This window comes from Heliangelus exortis, chromosome 6 (assembly GCF_036169615.1).
Source record: "Heliangelus exortis chromosome 6, bHelExo1.hap1, whole genome shotgun sequence".
Classification (NCBI taxonomy): Eukaryota; Metazoa; Chordata; class Aves; order Apodiformes; family Trochilidae; genus Heliangelus; species Heliangelus exortis.
This window is the reverse complement of record NC_092427.1, coordinates 28,366,969-28,388,368: the sequence shown is the minus strand read 5'-3', so window position 1 is coordinate 28,388,368 and position 21,400 is coordinate 28,366,969. Positions and strand designations below refer to the sequence as shown.

Genomic DNA, 21,400 nt, shown 5'->3' with positions numbered 1-21,400 from the left:
CTTTGTATTTTTTCCTCCTAAACAAAAGATTACAGGCCACACTAATGCTGGTCTGCAATTGAGTCAAGAAACCCCCAAGACCAACTCCCAACAATGTATATTTAAGCTCAATTAAATATAAGGATGTTACAGGACAAACTCAAAGCAACCTCACTTGCCTAAAAGGCTAATGAATGGCATTTTTAGCTTGTAGTTAGATCCCAGTTCTTAACATTTCTTTCTCTTCACTATTTTATATCCACGCTCTTTCTAAGCAAACTCATTTTGAATGAGAGATGAAAAGTTACAGTAGAGTATTTGCTGCAGGGAAGAAAAACCTCCAAACCAGTGTCTTAGGAGCTGATTTCAGCAAATGGGTAGCAGGTCTCAGCAACTGGTACAAAATGATAGAATATCAATTTTCCTTCCCAAGTATACTCTAAGAAAGATGGAATAAGCCTTTGTGAGAACACAGGCAACTGATTAGAAAGACTTGATATCAGCACTTAAGATTTAATATCAGCAATTTACGTGCCAAAAGTTATAGTGCAACTAGGAGCACTGCATTGCAATGTGTTTCCAGACCATCCATGCACTCCCACACCCAATGCAATAGCACTTTGGTCTCCTGGCTGCATTAAAATGCTGTCTTTTGCTCTAAAATACTGACAGCTGTACTAAATCTAAAAGAAACCAGCAGTCACCTGTTACAACACCTTTTAGTGCAGCACACACTGATTACCAGGCACTTACACATTAGCCCCACTTTCAAATTCTCCCTAACTGTGTGCTTGCTGCTTTTTCTATTCATGATATACAGCAATTCTGATGCCAAACTTACGAATAACATATCTGAAAAACATGTTTAATTCACACTTTAATTAACGTATTCCTGCTGTATGAACCCACTGAGCCCTTTCACTGACTCTTACTAGATCTGGTTTTACTGGATCTCACTTTCCATTGAAAGTGGCTTCTGTCCCATATGCCCGCCTGTGTTCTGCTCTGTCCAGTGACCTCCTAGGGCTTTCAAGCTGCCTCACAGTGGCCTTTGCTGGCACAGAGCTGCCTGTGTCTGACCCCAGGTACATGTTCTATTGGCAGGCCACGCTGGAGCTGGCAGACTTTCCCCTGCAGAAGGGCTCTGTAGAGCTACTCAAGCAGAAATGGGAGTCTGCTGCCGCTTCAAGACCAGGCCCAGTGCTCCCACGCTCACCAGCACCACGGGCCCATCTGCCGCACATCATCAGCTGCAGCAGCACCGTGGCCCGAGTGTCGGCAGGGAGCAGCAGGGCAGACAGGCTCCAGGAGAACCCAGATGGCCCTCAGCACACCCAGCCCTTTCCTATCACTGTGGAGGAGCTGCGGAATCGCTTCGAGGCCCTGGGTGCTAAAAAGGTAAGTGCCTGGGCTGGAGGGACACCTTGAGGTGGCCTTGACATAGAGCCCAGGGCTGCAAGGCAGTTTCCCCAGCCTCACGCTCCCCTCCTTCTCCTCTGACCCTGCGGACAATCTGGATCAGCATATTAATACTACATGCTCTATAACTTGTATTCCACAATGGTATTAATCAAGATTCTTTTAATGTTTGCCATCTGGCGCTATCTGCCAACCTGTCAGGTAAGTCAGTGTGCAATGGTGCTTGCTTGGTATTTTCTCGGGGTGAAGAAACTAGACACTATGGTCTGAGAGAAGAATTCCCAAATGGAACAATTTACAAACACTATAAAACTTTTTTGAAGCAATTGCTTCTTATTTGTAGAACAGTATTGACTCCCTTTCAACTGAGAAACCTGCTGTCACTACACCCACTGGCTTTCACTGACATAAAATGAAAGGTCTGGACAAACTGCAACCTTTCTTTGTCATCAGAGGTTTCACTGAGAAAAGTCAGTGGTTTCCTTCAACGTGGTGAAGCTGGCCTTGCTAGAACCTTAAAAATAGTATTTCAGAGAAGTATAGCGGACCAAACACTTCATAAGTTATCTTAATTAGGGCACCTTCAATAATATATATATATATAAATTTTAAAATCCCCTTTGAGTAATATTTATCCTGATTACAATCAAAGATACAATAAAACAGTGTCACAGCTCTGCATTCTACCACATTCTAATGGCTGCAGGTATCCCTGTCAGTTGACTTAGCCAGTCATTTACCATTCTAATTTTAATGTCCAGATTCGAATTTTAAATCAATCTTTAATGCGAGATCAATTTACATATGACTTTCTGCTCCAGGAACTGGAGATAGAATAATGCATGTTAACTATGATATAATTCATACACAAAATTCCCTTACTAAAAGATAGTAGAAAGCTTCTTTTATGGGAACAGTGAAATCAAAATCCATGTGATTCATGAAAAATCACTGATTTCACACACATAACAAAAAAAAACAGGTACAAATAAATCAATGGCTAAAACCTTATGGGACTGTCAAGCACTTTGAAGGCTATTTCAAATAGTGATTGACAGCTGCTAAGTGACATACTGAAGTGATTTTAAAGCAGCGACCTGGTTGATCTAACTTATTAGTATTTTTTAATAATTGCAACATTAGCCTTTTGTTTTCTTATGAAACAGTCTATTTGTTATTGCAGACATATTCCTGTAGGAGTAAACTGAGTTTTTTAATCTTCTTGCTATGAAGAGCTCCTTATTAAGTGATAAAGAATAAAATTTTTTTGACAGCATTCTTCAACCTGACAGGACCACTGACCTTTCTTTAAACAATAATTACCAAGAAAGTAAAAGAACTCCTTATTCCCAGTCTCAGAATTGTTGCACTGTAAAACATCTTAAGGTTTCCAACCTACAATCAATATGAAATGTAGAAAACCAGAATCTGCATCATAAAATACTTTAACAATGTAAGCATTACTTACTTACATGGTTCCAATGTGAAAGCCATTACTATATGCAGCTGCAGCTATTTTTCTTCTGGGTGGCTACATGTTGAAATATGCCCAATCCTAATTATTGGACTGGAATTAACACTTCATATAGCAATAAGGAATATACTCACAAAAAGAATAAATAGACTCAGAGAATAAGTTTAATAATTTTATAGCTAAATCATTTTGTGAAGTCAATTTACTTTTTCCTGAGTTTATCCAAGTGGAACGTGGATGTTATTTCCCTCTTAGAAGCATTAGTAAGTTAATAATTAAGTTTCTTGCTGGAGCTTTTTAAGTCTTTATATTAGGTCTGTCCATATCTTTCTATTATTTAGAAATAAACTATATCCTATTCTGGGAAAATGCATAGTATTTTCCCCTTCCTATAGGAAAAAATTGTTTCTTAAGAAGTCATAACAGAATAAAACATTGATTTACTGCATTGATTTATGACCCCATGAAGCAATTGCTCTAGTTTATTAGCACTCAAAGACATTTAGATGTTAAAGCAACTAAGGCTTGTGTTTGCTGGAAAGTGATTATGTATATTTTTCTTAAAACAAGTTCAAGCATCCCAACTGAGAAAGTAATTTTCATGCTTCTTAGAGAAACCTGTTCAAAGAACTCATTCAAACCATTCATTTAAATAATTTTCTCTATGTTCATTAAGCTGTGTCCTCTGCAGAAGACACACAATCTGCTGCCAGAGAGTAAATGAAGGGTACAGATGTTTAGTGTAAAACTTAGACCTGCATTAAAATTGTTTAAACAAGCAGGATCTTTTTTCACTTGACACTCTCAGAAACGCTTATAGTAATATAGCAAAGCCATGCAATGCAGAAAAGAATGGAAAACTTGTAAAAACTGTAGGTCAGTTTCATACCCTGTGAGTTCTTACACCATTTAGATTTCTGTTAATGGATGAATTAAAGTGAATAGTAAGGAATGCATGGGAGTGCTGTATTATCAGCTTTCTGAATTTTGTCTTCAGCTCTTTTTGTGACACAATGCATTCCTCCCCTTTGTATTCATGAACTTTCTTCTAATGGCAAGATATTCCACAACAAATAAAAGCTGCATTGTCTATGGGACTTGAATTGTAGATCACGAAGAACAGTTTTGGGAAAAAGAATCACTGTGGGGGACAGGACGGAGTGTTTGGGTTTTGGTTTTGTTTCTTATAGTTCAATATTTTGTGGAGTTCAATTAGCTCATAGAAAAAAAAACGATTTTGACAGTGAATTAAATGCCACTTCCCTGGATGACTGACTATCCTAGGAAGGCAGTCCAAAAATCTGAAATTTCTTTCTGCAACAGGGAAGCATTTTAAATAGAAGAATTTAATTTTTTTTAATTTTTTTTTTTTTTAATGCTATTGAACACAATGCTTCCATCAATAGCCCTAGATTTGACACATACACAACAGTTTAAGAGGTACAGTACAAGTCTATAAAGATGTGGTGGTGCAATCCACCCCTGACTCCTTCAGGACCAAAAGCCAACCTAGGAGGAATGTGGATTGCCAAAGGCAGAGAACCAGTACATTAAAGTGTCTGTTTTCTGTACCTGACTCCTGCGTTCCCCATGGATTGCAAAAATATGAAGGGTGGGACACTAAGGCACACCCCTCAAACTGCCTGGCTCTTACCCTTCCTCTTGCTTGGGATTGGTAATTAATTCATCACCTCCTGAGAGCCCAGTACAGCTTTACCTGGGCCAAGTTCTGTTTAGATGGCACAGTGAGTTCATTCTCCTTAAGTCTCAATCATTGCCCACTGAGGAATGCTGATGCATTGCAAGTATTTCATCTAAGCTTGAGAAGGAAATTTTAACTTTAGGCTAGCTTTTCATCCTGTTCTCCACATACCTATGTGTTTGTTTTCAAAAGCGTGGGTTTCTATGTATATTTAGTTTACTTGATCCAAATATTTCTGTTTGTTTGTATGTTGTATGTGTACATGTATTTTCCAGCTGAAGATAACTTGTAGTAAGTTAGTGTGAAACTTGTGATCCTCAAACACGTAATGAAATCCCTCTTCAAATTATTATGTAGCAGAAATTACCTTCTTGTAAATTCAGAATTATGCCAGATTTACTAGTCTTCAGCTCAGGTCTCCAGAAGGCAGAGAAAAGCAGAGGAGCTCTGCCTTCCATGTGTGGATGCTATCTCTAGTCTGACTGTGTGCTATTAAGCAAGTATAAGAGAGCAGAGAAATGAGCAAAGTGTACCTTGGGGCTTCTTAGAAAAGACATACACACATACAAAAAGTCATAAAAGAGTTCTTCTTTAAATATATGATCACTTTGAATAGACCCAGAAATTGGTTTTCTTAGAAATAACCTGCAGAGATCAATAAAGTTAAAATTTCTTAACTGAGAAGTTGCATGTGATATTCATTGAGTTTTCTACAGTTTTATCTAGAGAATTGTGAAAAAACGTGCTTTCTGTGTCACCAAAAAAATTACCTGTTCTCTTGCCAGACAAATAACCTAGTAAATACCTTGCTTTACCCAAGTCCATTTCTGTTGTATGGTTTCCAACCTATTAGGCAGCCTCATCAGAGCTTGATAACCTCTGTGGGAAACTGACCATAAAGCACTCAGAAAGGAACTGCTCCTTTTCAGGGTCAGTGCTGTTTGGAAAAATATGTTCTGTTGATAGCATGTTCTTTGACTTCATCTCTGCATTTAGTTTAATTTTAGTTTGCAAGATTTTATAGAAAATTCTTTGTCTCCTAAGTAGCTTCTTAAGTATTTGATACTTGTGGCAGAAAGCAAAAACTTTTAAAACATTTTCACTGTCATTCTGACTGCTGGTATTTACTACCCTGTGTCATCTTAATCAATTCTTGAAGCATGAATATGATGTGAAAAGATGGGGAGTAAATACATCCATGTCTAGCATGGCTTGTGAGACAGGACTGGGAGGAAAAGAAAACATCATCTGGGTTAAGTTGCTTAAGAAGGAAACAAGCTTGTGACGTAAAGTTTGAGAAATCCACAGGTATCCAGGGGAGAGCAGATCTATAAATTAAACAGGAGTGAAAGAGACATTACTTGCTGTTGCAGTTCACAATGTGTAGTATGTCAAAAGAACAATTTCCAATTTAACAATCAAATAAGCACCTGCACCAAAACATGCAACTATTGACTATTTCAATAGGCTATTAGTATGTAAATTAAAATCTCCAATGTGTCTGTTCCTGTTATCTTTACTCCAACCTGTGTAACATTTGTATGAACAAACTGTTAACAATTCTATTATTCTCTGACAGGATCCAGTAAAAAGAGAAGTGGAATCACCAATTTTTCTGAAGCTGTTATCATAAGGTTGAAGTAAATAGGTCAAAAATTACCATTCTCAGGAGTTTCATGTTACTGTTCTGAATCTTCATGACAGATTAATTCTTATGTTTTCAAAGAGAAGTACAGCATAGAATAATTTCTGTCTTTTTATGTCCAAGGTACAGGTAGTACTAGTATATGAATAGGTGCCAGTATGGGCCATTCTGGGGCAGAACACACAAATGACCTGCTAAAAATACTGTACTACATAAGCAGCCTTAATAGAGGAGATCCTCCAGGGATCCTTTATACAAACCAGATCTCTACTGCTGTTGTCTCTTTCAAAGAAAGTTCTGTGAAGATGGGATGCTTTTTAGATGTTTGCTGCCTAGATTTAAAGTAACATGGCATTTTATTTTAAAGCTGAGCAATCTGTAGGCATTTAGCGATTGGAAAAGAGAAATTAAATTACTGTCCTGCTTCTGAAAGTGGTATCAGTGGACTCTGGGAATCAGCATGCTCAGCAACAGTGGAAAAAGTCTTAAGCCTGGGTATTTTTTGGAAGGAAACAAAGTGGAGGGTCAAGGGAAAAGACAGGTGGATAAGGGACTGTGCAGCTAAATAGCCTACTAAAGACTAAAAATACTGGTAATTTTGCAAGTGACTTACCTCCCCATACTGCTGGTGCTTTGTTTCTGCTTTGCTATTACTTGCTTTTGTTTCACATCACAACATGCTTCCAGTAATTTCGAGTAATTAAAAATAATTTTTAAAATAACTGGAAAATGACATCAGAATGTAAATGTCTGCAGCAATGCTAGAAACAAAGTGATCATGTTAGAAAACACCACTTCCAAAATGGTTATTTTGTTTTGCTTAAAGGCAGAGCCACACACTGAGATATTTTAAAGCTGTTAAGTGGTCTAAACTGTGAAGCCTCTGAATACAAGTAAATTTCAGCAATAAAGTATGTAAAGAAAGCCATATAGTCATTGAATTTAAAAAAAAAAAAAACAAAAAAACAAACTCAAAAATGAAGCACACACACATTCTGGTGAAACTCGAAATGTGTAACTTGATTTTTTTCCAGTCCTATACCTGAAATTAACTGTGGCAATGATAAAATTTCCACTGTAAGGGTGAAAACACAGTTATAAAATTACATCCCCAGCCAGGGGGATGCAAGAGGAAAAAAATATAATAAAGAACCAAAGCATAAACTGAGAGCTGATATGAGAATTTAGTATACAGCAGAGTTCCTTTTAAAATTGCAGCACAAAGTGTTTACTAAATTTATTGTACTAAAGCTGAGCAGGATTATTTATAAATGCTTTTTTTTTTAAGGTTGTGGTAAAGCTTTTTTCCAGTTACTTTGGAATTATTACATAAATAGAAAGGACAAATGATTCTGTTTGACTGAAATTCTTGGTATATGGTTGTAAATAAAAAAGTGAAAACAGCAAGAGGAGACTTGGATTAAGGGTTGGACTTGATGATCTCAGAGGTCCTTTCCAACCCAGATGATTCTGTGAATCTTCAAGAAGAAAGCTACTGTGTTTAAATTCTGCTATGTTGCAATCTTAATTCATGCCTCCTGTGCAGTGAGATAGCATTTTACACAGCAACAGGACATGATTTTGGAAACAGAACTCTGACATTATTGTTGGTTACTAATCACACAGATTTAGAAAACAGTTTCCGTTATCTGAATCCAGGCTGAAAAGTGTAGCCTGTTAAGGCTGGTTAGAAAGTTATGCTGCTCGTACACTTTCCTGTCTTTCATCACTGTTCTTTCTAGTATGTTTTATATTAAACATAGTTGTCTCAGATCTAGACTTCTTATTCTTCATGTTTTACTGGTAATGTCTTGCTATTTATTTATATAGACTTCTAGGAAGGCTACTAGCAACTTGGTATAAATTCTGTTTGATTTGTGTGTGATTTTATTCCAATTTGCTTTAAAAAGCTCTTGATTCATTTCTACAAGCTTTTTATTTTGCAGTCTTCATAAATTTTATCTTGATTTAATTTTTTACAGATATTGTAGATGGCTACTTTATACAAAGTCACTGAAAAAAAGCTCATTGTGACGTTTGGTCAATGTTAAATTACTTAGCTGAAGCCTCAGTTTCCATATGTGCTTCTAACACACACCACTGTTCCATCCTCCAGAAATCCCAGTAGAGATGGATTGCACAGTATCATTTTAGGAGGATAAGTTTCTGTAGCTACTGTATGCCTGGTAGTTTTCTATCTAACTCATTGTCCAGTTGCTAATTTTGCACAAGTATTTATTATCATACTGTGAAAAGTGCTATGAAGTTTCAAATCAACCCTATACAATAAGCTGATATTCTTTCCATGGGACAGAGTCTGAACACTGCAGCCCCTTAATGTGTGCCAAATGCTGTTAACAATTAAAAGAATTTCCCTTTTTGGCTCAAAGCTTTAGGCCACCTCTTTTTAAGTTGTAAGACCTGGACCCTGTATTAATCATGCCATGGTAATAAAATGGCAAATCTGAGGGAATTTTGGTCATTAAAAGTGAAAGTTATAGAAATTTCAAAGCAGAATTTAGCCCTTCAGTGTTTTTTCTTAGCTAGCGTAGAGTCCCATTCTAATATGGCAATTCTACAAATAGATGGTTTTCTTCAGATTGATAACAAGCTCTTTCCAGGGCCTCTGTGTAAACAGCAGTTATTTTGTACCCTTCCTCCAAATGAAAATACTGTCTTATTTTAAAACTGTCTGTAACAGATGAAAAAGATAAGCATCTCTGGAGTTGGTCTGGGGATAAAATAAATGAGCAAATTCCCGGCAGCCATAGGGACTTTTTTAAAGTCTCTTGAGAAATTCTGTCTCAGTGAAGTGGTGCATTGCAGAGAATCAACCAAGAACCGTGGCTTCATCTCAACAGTTTACTTACTGGCTTCATAGGGTTTATACAGCATTATACAGCAGGTGTTATTAGCACTACTCTGTAAAAGTCACTTTAGGGGATTTGTCATCAATCTTAATAACGCCATCAGCATTCCAGATGGTAGACATGATTCCATTCACTCCCTGCTTCTAAATTGCACCAGAATGGATTTCCATCATATTTTTAATTACAAATGAAAAATATATCAGAAACAGACTTGTCTCCTGATGGCATTTCCAAAGGCTTTTTCCAGGCAGGCAAGGACTGCGTTGCTTTATCTTTCATTTTATTTCACTGAGATTGAGTGATTCACAAGAGAGATTAACAGATCATTCAGCACTAGAATTAACCTCAAATCATTTCTGTTACTCTCCAGCAAAGCAGTCTGTTATTTTGAATTGGAATTGAGATGCCAGCTTTTTGTAGGTAATAGTAAATGTTAGGAACAAGTCCAGAAAAGCCCTTAGACATTAAGTATGACTTGAATTGCTATTGAGAACAGTTACGTGAACAGCAAACTTCAAGCAAATAAAAGTTACAATCAAAATAAAATGCATTTATGGATCAAGATTTTATGCAACTATTTTTAAAGCAACAGATTTTATTTCTAAACACTTATCCTACTCCTCCATTTTTTCCCCACCTCATTTTCCACTTATGGATTTTACATTTCAACCTATGCTTTTACCCTTTCTCTTTGGGCCTGTTCCTTCTGCCTTTCTTTGTAATTTCTTACACATGCATTCTTTCAGTGGAGACCATAAATAAAATGAAAAGTAGGTGTTAGCTACCTTCCTTCCTTAGGCAGTATATGTAACAGAAGTAGTTAAGATGTGATGGGACAAGAATGAGAAAAGACTGAATATTTTGAACATTAATAGTAGCTTTTGGCAATCTATTTAATATAAAAATCCTCTTCCAGTCCAAGGTAATTTTATGTAGAAAGAAACGGTAGTAGTAATTTGGTAAACAGTTTTCCTCTATTTAAAACTTCATGTGTTCTGGCTTACTGACTTTTAGATTAGTACAGGACAGAATAGCAAGTGGAAAATCCACTACCTAATGAAGCATACTCACTCATTAGGCCACTGAAATTGGAATCTCTATAGGTGACATTTCTAAATGTAATGACTGCAAATTCCCTGAAATTTGGCACTCCAGTGCTTTATTCTTTTGATCATGTCTGGAGTATGAGATCAGGACATTAAAATAGTTTCTTGTGTCACTGTCTTCTGAGAAGCCCATTCAAAAATAGAATATAATACTAGAGCTAATAGGTAAAACTGAATTAATTACATGACAGAAAGTTACTTAAATATAGACAGATTTCAACAAATTATGTCCAACAAAAATGGAATAAATGATGTTAAGCAGGGTGCTCCACATAACAGTCTATGACCCAGCTGAATAACTGCTCCCACCAAGAACACACACAAGGTTACAAAAGCTTGACATTAATTGAACCCTATATTAATCAGAAAAAAAAAAAAAAAAAAAAAAAAGAATAAAAATAGTAGTTTTGCTATAGAACTTCTGCAAGAGTTGCATAGATTGGCCTCTAATTAAGCACCTCTTGGCATTACTGTGGTGCTTTTTTGATAAGTGGCAGTTATGTTAATTCTATCCTTCTTCAGCAAATTTCTTTGCTATTCACTGTCATTAGATTATCTTGGTAGATACCCAAATAAAACAATACGCAAATTTAATTTGTCCTGATTAAAAGGAGTTTCTGATAATTGTACACTTTTCGGTAACTTTTTCACAGTAGGAAGTATATTTTTCTGAGAACAAAACTGAGCTGTACCACTTCAGATGGACCAAAACTGCAAGAAAATTATCCTTCAGAAGCCCCACTAAGACTGGGATCCTCTTTGTAGGATGGGACTAGGGTATCTGCAGGCTAGTGTGGGGGGTACAGTGATGGTGAAGATGGGGGGAGCACAGTCACAGAATTGGTTTGTTTAGAACAAAAAGTTCTACACAGTGCTAGGCATGCAGTTCCTCTGCCCCACACGATGACGACTTTATATCAGAACAGCATTATCCTCACAGCAACCCCTAAACCATTCACCTACATAGGGATTCACCATATCAGGCATTTAAATAACATAGTTAACTGCCAAAGATTGTGGTAAAAGCTAAAACTAGCTGTGAAAATAAAGAGAACTTAATCAGAAACTAAAAGAGAATTAATGTATTTAAAACTATAGATACTGAAATTCTAGTATATTTTGTAGGCAAATATATTAGTAATCCTTCAAAGTATCTTTGTAATTATAAAGTTAAGAAAAATGCAAATCAAATATTGGCCCCTAGCTTGCAAGAATAAGAATAAGAAACAGTAAATTATGGAGTTTTTACAGGTAACCAGAGGAAAATAGAGTAGGAATTAAAAAAAACCTAGATGAATTGGTTCTGACAGATGCCAATGGTAGCTGAAAACACAGTATATTTTGAGTGTTCTATTTTGTTTATAGTGCAGAAGTTAGAAACTCATAAAAGTGATTCTCTGGTGTTGACTACTAAAAGCAAGCACAATGCTGTGGCAATATGATCCTAAGGCTCCTTTCTGGCTGGCTGGCTGTATAACTGGAGAAGTAAAATACAGACACGTTCAGGCTGATCTAACAGCATGCACAGCTGCATTTTTTTTAAATTTCTTTTCTCCCTCCCCTATTCCTCATCTCTCCTCTGCATAGCCATTTCTACTTCACAGATCATCCTTAACACATTTCAGACATAGTGGTCAGCTGTTATAAACCAAAATACCATAATCAATAGTGGTTTTTAATTGTAAATAATAGTCAATTCTGAAAAAGGGTACAGAATTCATAGCAGTTTCAAGCCATAGCCCTTACCACATGAAACACCCTATTAATTTGAGCCACCTGCTGTCTCCTGATACCTTTGGCACATAAGTATCTCATTCCTTTCAGCTTTGCTGAGCATTCCTCTGTTCTGGGCTTGCTATCCTACCTGTGCTGCTGCAGTGTCATCCCTGCATTGTAACTCAGCCTGGTCACAGAGCTTATCTTACTGGCACTGTGCCACTGTGTCATTTCTGAGTGGGATGCACAGCCTGAAAGTCTATGACAGACTAGTGAGGAAGAGGATAGGGAAGTGTCATGGAGCAGAAAGACAGTTACTTTCTTCACTACAGAAATCTTTCTGTTGCCAGTACCCTGCAAAAACACTTTCCAGAATAGCCAAGGAAAATATACCGACAACTGTAAAAGCAATTAGAGAATAATTCAAATTAGTTTTAAACCAGTTCTCTCCTGTAAACTTGCTAAATGAAAAGCAGCAAACCCCACAGTAACACCACCTTTAAACCTAGCCACCTTCAGGTTTTCCAGTGTGTTGGCTGCATCTTCTGTCCTGTCTGCTAAAATTATCCCCATATTCAAGATTACCTTTGCGGTTCCATTTAGCAGTAGCAGCAGTGGTCCTCTGCACTGATGCAACAAGATAGCTGACGACTGATGATACCACAGCCATTTATTCTGAAAAAAAGGAGGGTTACAATAATCATAGTAATAAAACATCTTCAGCCTCTATAGTCTAATCAGTCAATTGTTTCAACGCTGGCACATTATTAAAAAATCTCTAAGCTAATCTCAAGCAAAAGCTACCATAACTCACAGTAGTAGACAGACTGTTATAAAATTATGAGTTTCCACAAGACATAACCTACTGTACATGTACTAGAAGGAATATTCTTTCAGATAATGACTACAGGTCAAGAAATGAAGTACAACACAAACTTAAGATGAAAGCTATCATCAGCTATGACAGAAACATAAGTTTATTAAAGATGGGTGAAGCAAAACTGCTCCTGATCGCTAACAATGCACTTACTTTAAAAGTGTATTTCCAATGCTTATTCGTTGTTGGTTGCATAACATTAAAGGTCAATGTATAATTGATAATATATTTCTGTGAAAATGTTACTTAGTTTATTTTATATGATTTTCTTCATTAGGAGTTCTATTTGAGGATTCATTAAGTTGCACTGCATTAAAAATATATATATATATATATATTTTTTTTTTTTTTAACTAGTTACTGAAAAATGCTCTCCAGTGGAGGGTCAAATTTTGCTGTTTGTTACACACCATGCATAATACCCAGGTTTACAATCTGTTAAAAGTTACTTTAATGAGTTCATGTACAAGAGTAGCATTACACTGGTATATGATAATAAATATGTCTGCGAACAATAAAAAGGAAGTAGTTGTCTAATGAGGGCAGCACATTTTGAAAATTTACGCCATTTAGGCACTTGAGAGCTCCAGCAAATAAGTTCTGCAAAACCTTCCTGGAGAGATTTACACAGTCACCTACCTATAAATTAAATTAATAAAATCCCCCCCACCAACTTCTCTATCTGCAGATAGCAGTTCAATTAATGACAGGTGCCTCCACTGTGATCCATACCAACTCCACCACACTTCTCTTGTGGAAGAAACCATGTGCAAGGAATGACAAAACTGCCAAGCATCTTTGTCTGTTGAATTGTAAACTGGGCTTGTAAACCACAGGCTGCAGTCCTACAGAAATTGATTCTATGGCATTCTGGGGAACACCTCTCTCACAATAGCACCCCCTTCTAATCTGTGCCTTCTTTGAACTTTCCTTTCACCAAACCCCACTCCTGTTTCCTACCAATAGCTCTTAACACACATGCTTTTGATGTCTTTCTGATAGGAAACAGAAAGTGAGAGAAGTTCACTTACATCAGCATTAAAGGGTGAGCCCGGGAGCCCTTCTGTCAATTCTCTGAAGGAGTCAAGTGTGAAAAGAGGGCGAGCAATCTTTGAAAAGATGTCATCAGAAAATGGCCACAGGAAGATCTCTGAAGGTTAGCATTGCCATGTTTATCTCATGTCTTGCTTTATGCCAAGGTAGTGGTCTCCTAACCTTTTTGATGGGGCACCCCTACCAGAAAGACTTTTTTCTGCCTGCACTCCCCGTGTTTGTATATGTATTTACAGACCAACTTTATACATGTGCTACTCTACTAATTATCGGGCAACAAGCACACATAGATTGTAGAAGACAATGGATGAATTTCCAAAAAGAATATTTCCCTTTAGAAACTGTCAATTTACAGAAAATGGTTTCCTCCTGCACCCCAATGAACTCTCTCGCATAATCCCTGGGGAGCGCACATCCCACTTTGAACAGCACTGCTTGATGGTATCAGAATGTATGTATCTGTTGTTTGGTTTGTTCTAATGGAGGGAGAAAATGGATGATAGAATTTTCAGACAGAAATTCACTTAACTTCTGAGTGCCTAGGACTTGACTTTATGTAAAACAACAGACTACCCAAATAAATAGCAGAAAAGGACCTGTCCACTCTGCCATTAAAATTAATAAGCTATCTGAATAGTATGAACCAGTTACTGACTCCACTATTTTTCGACCAGAAAATGTCTAGCCTGCATGTTTAGCAATTCCAGGCTTTAGCAGATCAAAGGAAAAAGAAAATTGCACTGCAGAAGACCTTTTCTAGCTAATGCTGCTGGGTTTATTATGCTTATTGTTCAAACTAACTACCTGATCTTTCATCAGGTTTAACTTTGAACCCTTGGTTATCTTTTTTTTTTCCTTTTTCTCCTACCAAATTAAAATCAAAGAATCATAGAATTGGCTGGGTTGGAAGGGACCTCAGAGATCATTAAGTCCAACCCGTGATCCACTACCGCTGCAGTTACCAGACCATGGAACTGAGTGCCTGCTTATTTCTTCTAGGAAGGATTATACACTACTGCTTATTTCTTCTAGGAATCAATCCATAATCTTAATTTCTGTCAACTAGGTACAGCTGCAGTGCTCCATGTGGCAATATTTCTGTTTTTCAGCTATCTTTTTTATAATTTGATGTAAGCATCTTTAATTTTTTCCTTCTCCTTTCAGACTCTCCCAGTTCAAAGCCCTTCTTTTTCCTCCCTAACAAGATAACAGAATCCTCCATTCCATACCCTCTTTGACTCTAAGTCAGACACAGTATGCTTCAGAAGCATTTTTTGGTCCACCAGGAATAACAAAGAATATGAACTATGTGAAAATGCAGAGTCAGCAATTCATGCCTCTTACAAATGAAGCTTTTTCTAAAAATGTGACAGACCCATAGGGGATAATGTTTTTCTGTGCTCCTATGAGAGCTATAATACCCCATTTTGTATTCAGACAGCCTTATGAGAAGTAGATTCCCTATAGACTCATTTGAGTGTTTGAAAGCATTGATGAAAACTCTTGAACTTCTGACAGCTGATGCTAGGCACTGAAATCTGCAACTCTGCACTTGAATAAATGTTCACATCCTGAAAAATACAAGATACTGCTGATCCATAGATTATTTCTTGCATCACTGTGAGTTTTGAGTTTTCTATACCTAATGACAATGTACGTCAACTTGCTTCAGTTTTCAGCTAGAGCAATACCCTTAAACCACTACAATGCTATGGAAATTTTTGCTAAATGTTTCAATTATGCCCAAACCTTCTTTTCCTAGGAGACATCAAACAACATTTGCAGCTAGCTCTATGACTGTGAACCAACAACTTCTATTGTCTCCACTGAAAAACAATGAAGGCAATACTCATACTGCTCTTCAGTCTCTAGTGAAAACCTGGAGAAGCCCATAAGAGATTGCTAATGTAGTCACAGCATTGGAAAAAATGGCAGAAATCCAGAATTCTCTAGTCCTATTATCCATGGAAGATTTGTCAAGCTCTATTTACTTTATAGAACTGATGTAATTTGTCATTAGTAAAATAATTCATGTCTCCGCAATTGATACAATTGTATGAGTCCCGTACCACACAGGCAAAAAGGTTTTCTTGACTTACCTCACCTTGGTAAACATAAAGGTCTTCTTACAAACCAATTCATCACAAACCCACATTTATACCTGAAAGAATCAGAAGATATTGCACCTTTAAGTGTTTGTCTCAAAAGTTGAGAGCAGAATAAGCAAAATCTTAGGCCATATAATCTAATACCACCAAAAAAGTTTCACATTCTGTTATAAAACAGCTAGCACCTAAAGAGAGGGCATTTCCTGTTGGAAAGCTAACAAGAGAATAATTTTTATTTTCTTTACTTCTGTCACAGTTTAACACTGGCCTGGCAATTAAACCGAGCAACAGACGCTCTATTAATCTCTCTCTCCTCCCTGATAAGAGTGCAACTTACTTACAGGATACTTAGCTGAAAGCAAAAGTACAAGACAGAAAATAACCTATATCCTGGCCCAAACCAGGACAACTCCCCAGGTGGCTAATAATATGTATCTATTAGCATGTTTTTTAAAACAGTTGATTAAATTGATTGGCCACAAATCAGCAAGGATTTAATCACACATTTTTCTTTAAGCAGACAAGTATTCCCATGGGGCCTAATGAAACTATTCACAATTTCTATTAGGTAAAATCCAAGAATCCATTGTTGAATCAGAACAATACCAAGAAAGGTTTTAAACTCTTAAACATTCTTGAAATCAAAACCACTGGCTTACAAATCTGGTAGTGCCTGTTACAGACTTCAGTTACTCTTTAAAAAAGAACTGACAGTGTTTGGCTAATGGTGGACATTAGCCAGTGGTGGACTCTGTGTTGCTGAAACATGCTTTCAAATTTTCCACTGTTTGGTTAGATTCAGATAAACTGTGTTTTCTTCCTTGAAGATCAGGAATTTTCACTCTCACAATTTCTGCTTTCTTTGGTAACCTTTTTTTCCTTCCAGCTGATTTTCACTGATTGTTACTTCCACTCTTACTCTTTCTTGAACTGTAGCAATTCCTTTGTCTATCATGATTGCACGCAATATGCAAAGGTACTGCACGGGATAAGCATAATAAGAAACAAAAGTATCCTCATTTAAGTTATGAGTAAGATCAGGTAAAAATACTAAGAAAGGCACCATGTTTACACTGACACCACTCTTCCACGCATGTCTGTATCTGTTTCATTTTTACTGCACATTAGAGTTGGTTCTTTTATTTGCTTGCTATTTTTGGACCATGAGCACGTATGTGAGATAATCACTTTGTGACAGTGAGCAGGCAGAAAAGCCCAGTGTCTTCCTGAAGTCTTAAAGTTCCCTTCCTTCCCAAAAACTATGGAATGCCGTTCATCCAGTGTCATTCAACTCAGTTTTCTATGCACTGTTGAAAAAATCTTGCTAGGACAAGAGGAACTTCCAGCCTCTGAGTTTATATGAAACCTTTTCTGTCTCTGATGAAAGACAAGAAAGATGCTCACAAGACAATTTATTTTTTACCCCTTTATCTGAACCATGAAAGAAAAATGTCCTTACACTAAATTTAAGGCATTTTTCTGGGTAAATGTAGTTCTTCTAATACAGTCATATGACTGTAGAAAGCAAAGAAAAATTTCCTAGTGCTGGTAACCCAAGTGCTGCTATTTCAGTTCTCTGAACTGCTGTCTCCACATTCACTGTGGCTGAATTGCAGATGCTTACAGATGACTTGTCACATCTTGAAATAAGGTTAAAATGGAGTTTGTAATTTTGATAAAGTTTTAGTTGTACTGCTTTACTTTCAAGATTTGGAGAAAACTACCTGTTTCCTTCATAGGAAATACGATGTCTCTTTCTACTTACAGCGGGTTCTCGCAAACCTCTAAGAGGACGACCTAAAGAGAGCGCTCCTGGGACTGATAACACCCCTCTGGATTTCCAGGAGACAATCTCCCTGAAAGACAGGTTGGCTCTGTACAAAGCTGCTGTGTCCAACAGAGAGAGTATCAACTCCTTTGCTGATGTAAGATATCCATACTTCCTTATCCTAACTCTGTGTTTGCTTTGCATAGTGAAATATCCTACATTCCTAGTGAAACATCCTGCCACTATGAGGATCAAAATTTGAAACGATGTCTGCTTAGTAAGCATATTGATGCATTGGTCTTTATATCTAATGACTGAGATTTTTCATGTTTTGTTCATTTGGACAATTCTCTTTAATTCATTAGAAGGACTTTTTATTCCACTGTTGCGCAAACTGCATTTATCAGGCAAGTTGGCAACACAGTTATTCTTTCAGCTTGTAATGAGAAAGCCCAGCAGTTTTCTGAATTACTGAAAATATTACTAAATAATAAAATTATATTCAAAACCACATTCAGGACCCTTGCTGTTCAAAAGAAAGAATTTGAAACAGCAGCATTTTTAAACAGCAGCTCTATGAGACAAGCTGTATGAAAACATTTTTTTTAATTACAAAATATTTTAAAATGGATGTTATGTGAAAAACTTAGGAAAAAACCCCAACCTCTTCTTTTTGTTTACTCATGTCTCTACATGTGCCTCAATAGCAATTAGGTATTTTATAGCGAAGTTTAATATTAATACCAAGTAGCACACAAACTCTGCCTAACAGATTTTATCATCTGTTAAAATAGAGCAAAACCACTTCACCATACACTTAATTATCACTCAGGCATATCTTAAAGTAAGGTCTTCAGATCTCAGCCAGGGAAATCAAGAAAATCTGCCTCAGTTCTGAAGAAATCTTTAGGGATAAAAACTGTATTTTCCCCATACTTTAAAATCCTCCCTAGAAGCTGAAGCTCAACCCCCTTGTCTCAGGAGATAGAAGCATTCTGTTGGCTTGCTGCAACATAAGAATGACAACAGTCTCTGCATGTTTTCCAACAATACCTATTGAAAAAATACACAAACGGACAGCTGGCAACTCTGAATCCACAAGAAGTTAGGAAGAGAAGGATTGGTCTGGAAAGTGTTACATACTGACAATCAAATAGATGGGACCTACTCCTTTTGATGCTAAACACTGAGGCCAAACATGCACCTTCTTCAAATATACACAGGCCTTTGGTTCTACAAATCACAACGTATGGCTCCTGAGCAGTGTCGTGAAACAGCCATAAACGGTATTTATGGCTGTATTTATTCTTGCAAAAGCAGAGTATTATTTAACTGCAAATACATGGCTGATCCCTAAAACTACAACGGCAACCACCACAGCAAACACCAAGTGTTAAGTTCTAGATTGCAAAATCGCAAAAGAACTTTATAATTTTTAAGTCCTCATTTTTGGTTGACAAGTAGTAGCCCTAATATGCTACAGTGAGATTCAGCAGTTAATATTAACAGTACATATATGTTTTGTATTTTGATGGCAATGCTTGAAAAATAACATTACTGTATATATTTTAAATGCTGACTGCATGTATACTGTTAAAATAAGTAGGGTTTGCAGATTACATCAGTGGAAGGTGCCTGTAAGAGGCTACAGACCATAACCACGTGTTTCCACAATTCTCCATTAAAAAATTTATAAGCATTATAGCTAATACTGCTATTAACTACTTACCAAACAAAAATAATCAGCTCATAGAAGTACATTTGTACATTTGTGCAAGTGAAATACAACTGGCCTTATTTTATCACTCTAGACTTCAGAGAAAGACAAGTTCTGTACTGTGCCTGGTGGCCTGGCAGCCATGAGGAAACATTTTGAGAAAGCACGGATGATCTCTTTACGGAAGACTTTTGCTCAGTGCCAGCATCAGCACCAATCTGTACAGGTAACAATACCATTTTTAATAGTAACAAGTGAAGAACGCCCTGCTAGAAAACCTGAGGAAAATACATAATTGAATGCTTTACTGAAGAGTTTTCATTATGAACAAAACCTTTCCCCAGTGTCCATTATAAAATTTTCTCTTTGAGATATACTACAGGAACTGTAATTTTTCTATGCAGATGCATACTCACTATAGGCAATCCTGGACTCACAGCAAATAGATGAGAGAAGCAGATTACTCCCATAGCAGTATTTCATAGTGGACCTTTTCTATAAGACTGCATTTCATTATTAAGTATCATGGTGATACTTTGCATGTATTGCACTTGATGTTATGCTATTGCTATTCTCCTTCAAAAGGAGTTTCCTGTTTCCACTGCATTAAATCTAATCAACTCCCCTAAACGGATAAAAAATTGTACAGAGGAACCCAGATGCTGCACAAAAGTAGAACAAAGCAGCAGCTAAGTGTTATTAGAGATAAAAGGTCTTTACATTATTACTTCATTAGCATATACCATGAAAAATCGTTGTAGGAGATAATGATTTTGCACCATGTGTAATCTTCTCTAATAAAACATATTGCACAATCTGTCCTGTGCACTCTGAGAAATAGAAATGGAACAGGAAATTGCTTTACCACCCTGCAGTTTTTGGAGAGATTTTAAAGCAATATTGCTCTCCAACTTTGTAGGCCAGAAAACATCAACATTTTTCACAGGTTTATTTTCATTGCATGTGTCATCATATCTACCAGTCATCTCTCCTGACTTACACATTGACATCAATATCAACACTTTGCACAGACAATAAGCAAAACTCCAGTTTTTAAGGGAAAAGACACATTTTGTTGCAGCTGAAGTATTTTAAACTAAGCAGAAAAATTCCCAAAATGTTCGACATAATCATACTGCACATACTTGTCTGATGACATGGTCCAAACTAGCTGCCGTTTATCTGGATGATGAAATGAAGAACTCTGTAAAGAAGTTATATTAATTTTTCTAAGAACCAAATTATTTCTTTTCTGTGCAGGCCTAGTAGTGCCATTTAGTTCTCTACAAAGCTACAATCATAGTTCCACTTCTTCAACAAAGATGTGACCTCTAAGCATACTTAGCCATGTATTTGTCCCCTGTGGCTAGTTGAGGCTCTCTCAAATCATCAGCAGAACCAGTCACGTTCACAGGAAATCAAATCACTCAGACTATAAGGAGCAATCTTTAAATTTAGGTTAAACAACTTACTGCAAGGCCATAAAATCCCATTTCTATTTAACAGACCTGCACTCTCATGGAAAATGGGATTATACGTTTAGGTAGTTGAGAGATTATTCAAGGTCACTGACTTGAGCCCAGGTTAAAACAGAGAAATTGTATAGTTTGAAAACATATCTCCAGATCTGGAGAAATTAAAACTATTAATCCAAGCTAAAATAAAGGAGCACTTAAATTTCTTAATAGTAGTCTAATAGCTGAACATTTGACTACATATTCAAGGATTGCTTGAGGAGTGCATGGCTTTTCATTCAAAATATTGAAATCAAATATACAAATAATAACTTTCTGTTTTTCTCAGGCAACTATCACTCATAGCTTTCTTCGTTGTAAGGGAGAATGGTGCCCTGTGAAAGGTGCCATAATACTAGTAGGCTGCACTGAACTCTTGTCTAGAATGGTGAGCAGCAGTGAAAACAGAATTGCTATGTGCTCACAAACTCAACCAGTTTATTTAGAAATTT

The 21,400-nt window shown here is 36.8% G+C and overlaps 1 protein-coding gene across 1 annotated transcript in view; it reads left to right on the top strand.

The window, feature by feature from the left end:
• The first annotated feature begins 1,068 nt into the window (after nt 1–1,068).
• The window catches only part of XIRP2 (xin actin binding repeat containing 2), a 32,966-nt gene continuing 12,634 nt past the window's right edge, over nt 1,069–21,400 (top strand). Inside the window, exons 1-4 of the mRNA XM_071746220.1 lie at nt 1,069–1,377; nt 13,791–13,944; nt 17,717–17,874; nt 19,529–19,660. Coding sequence (XP_071602321.1) covers nt 1,069–1,377; nt 13,791–13,944; nt 17,717–17,874; nt 19,529–19,660 — 753 coding nt within the window. The remainder of the gene's footprint in view (nt 1,378–13,790; nt 13,945–17,716; nt 17,875–19,528; nt 19,661–21,400) is intronic.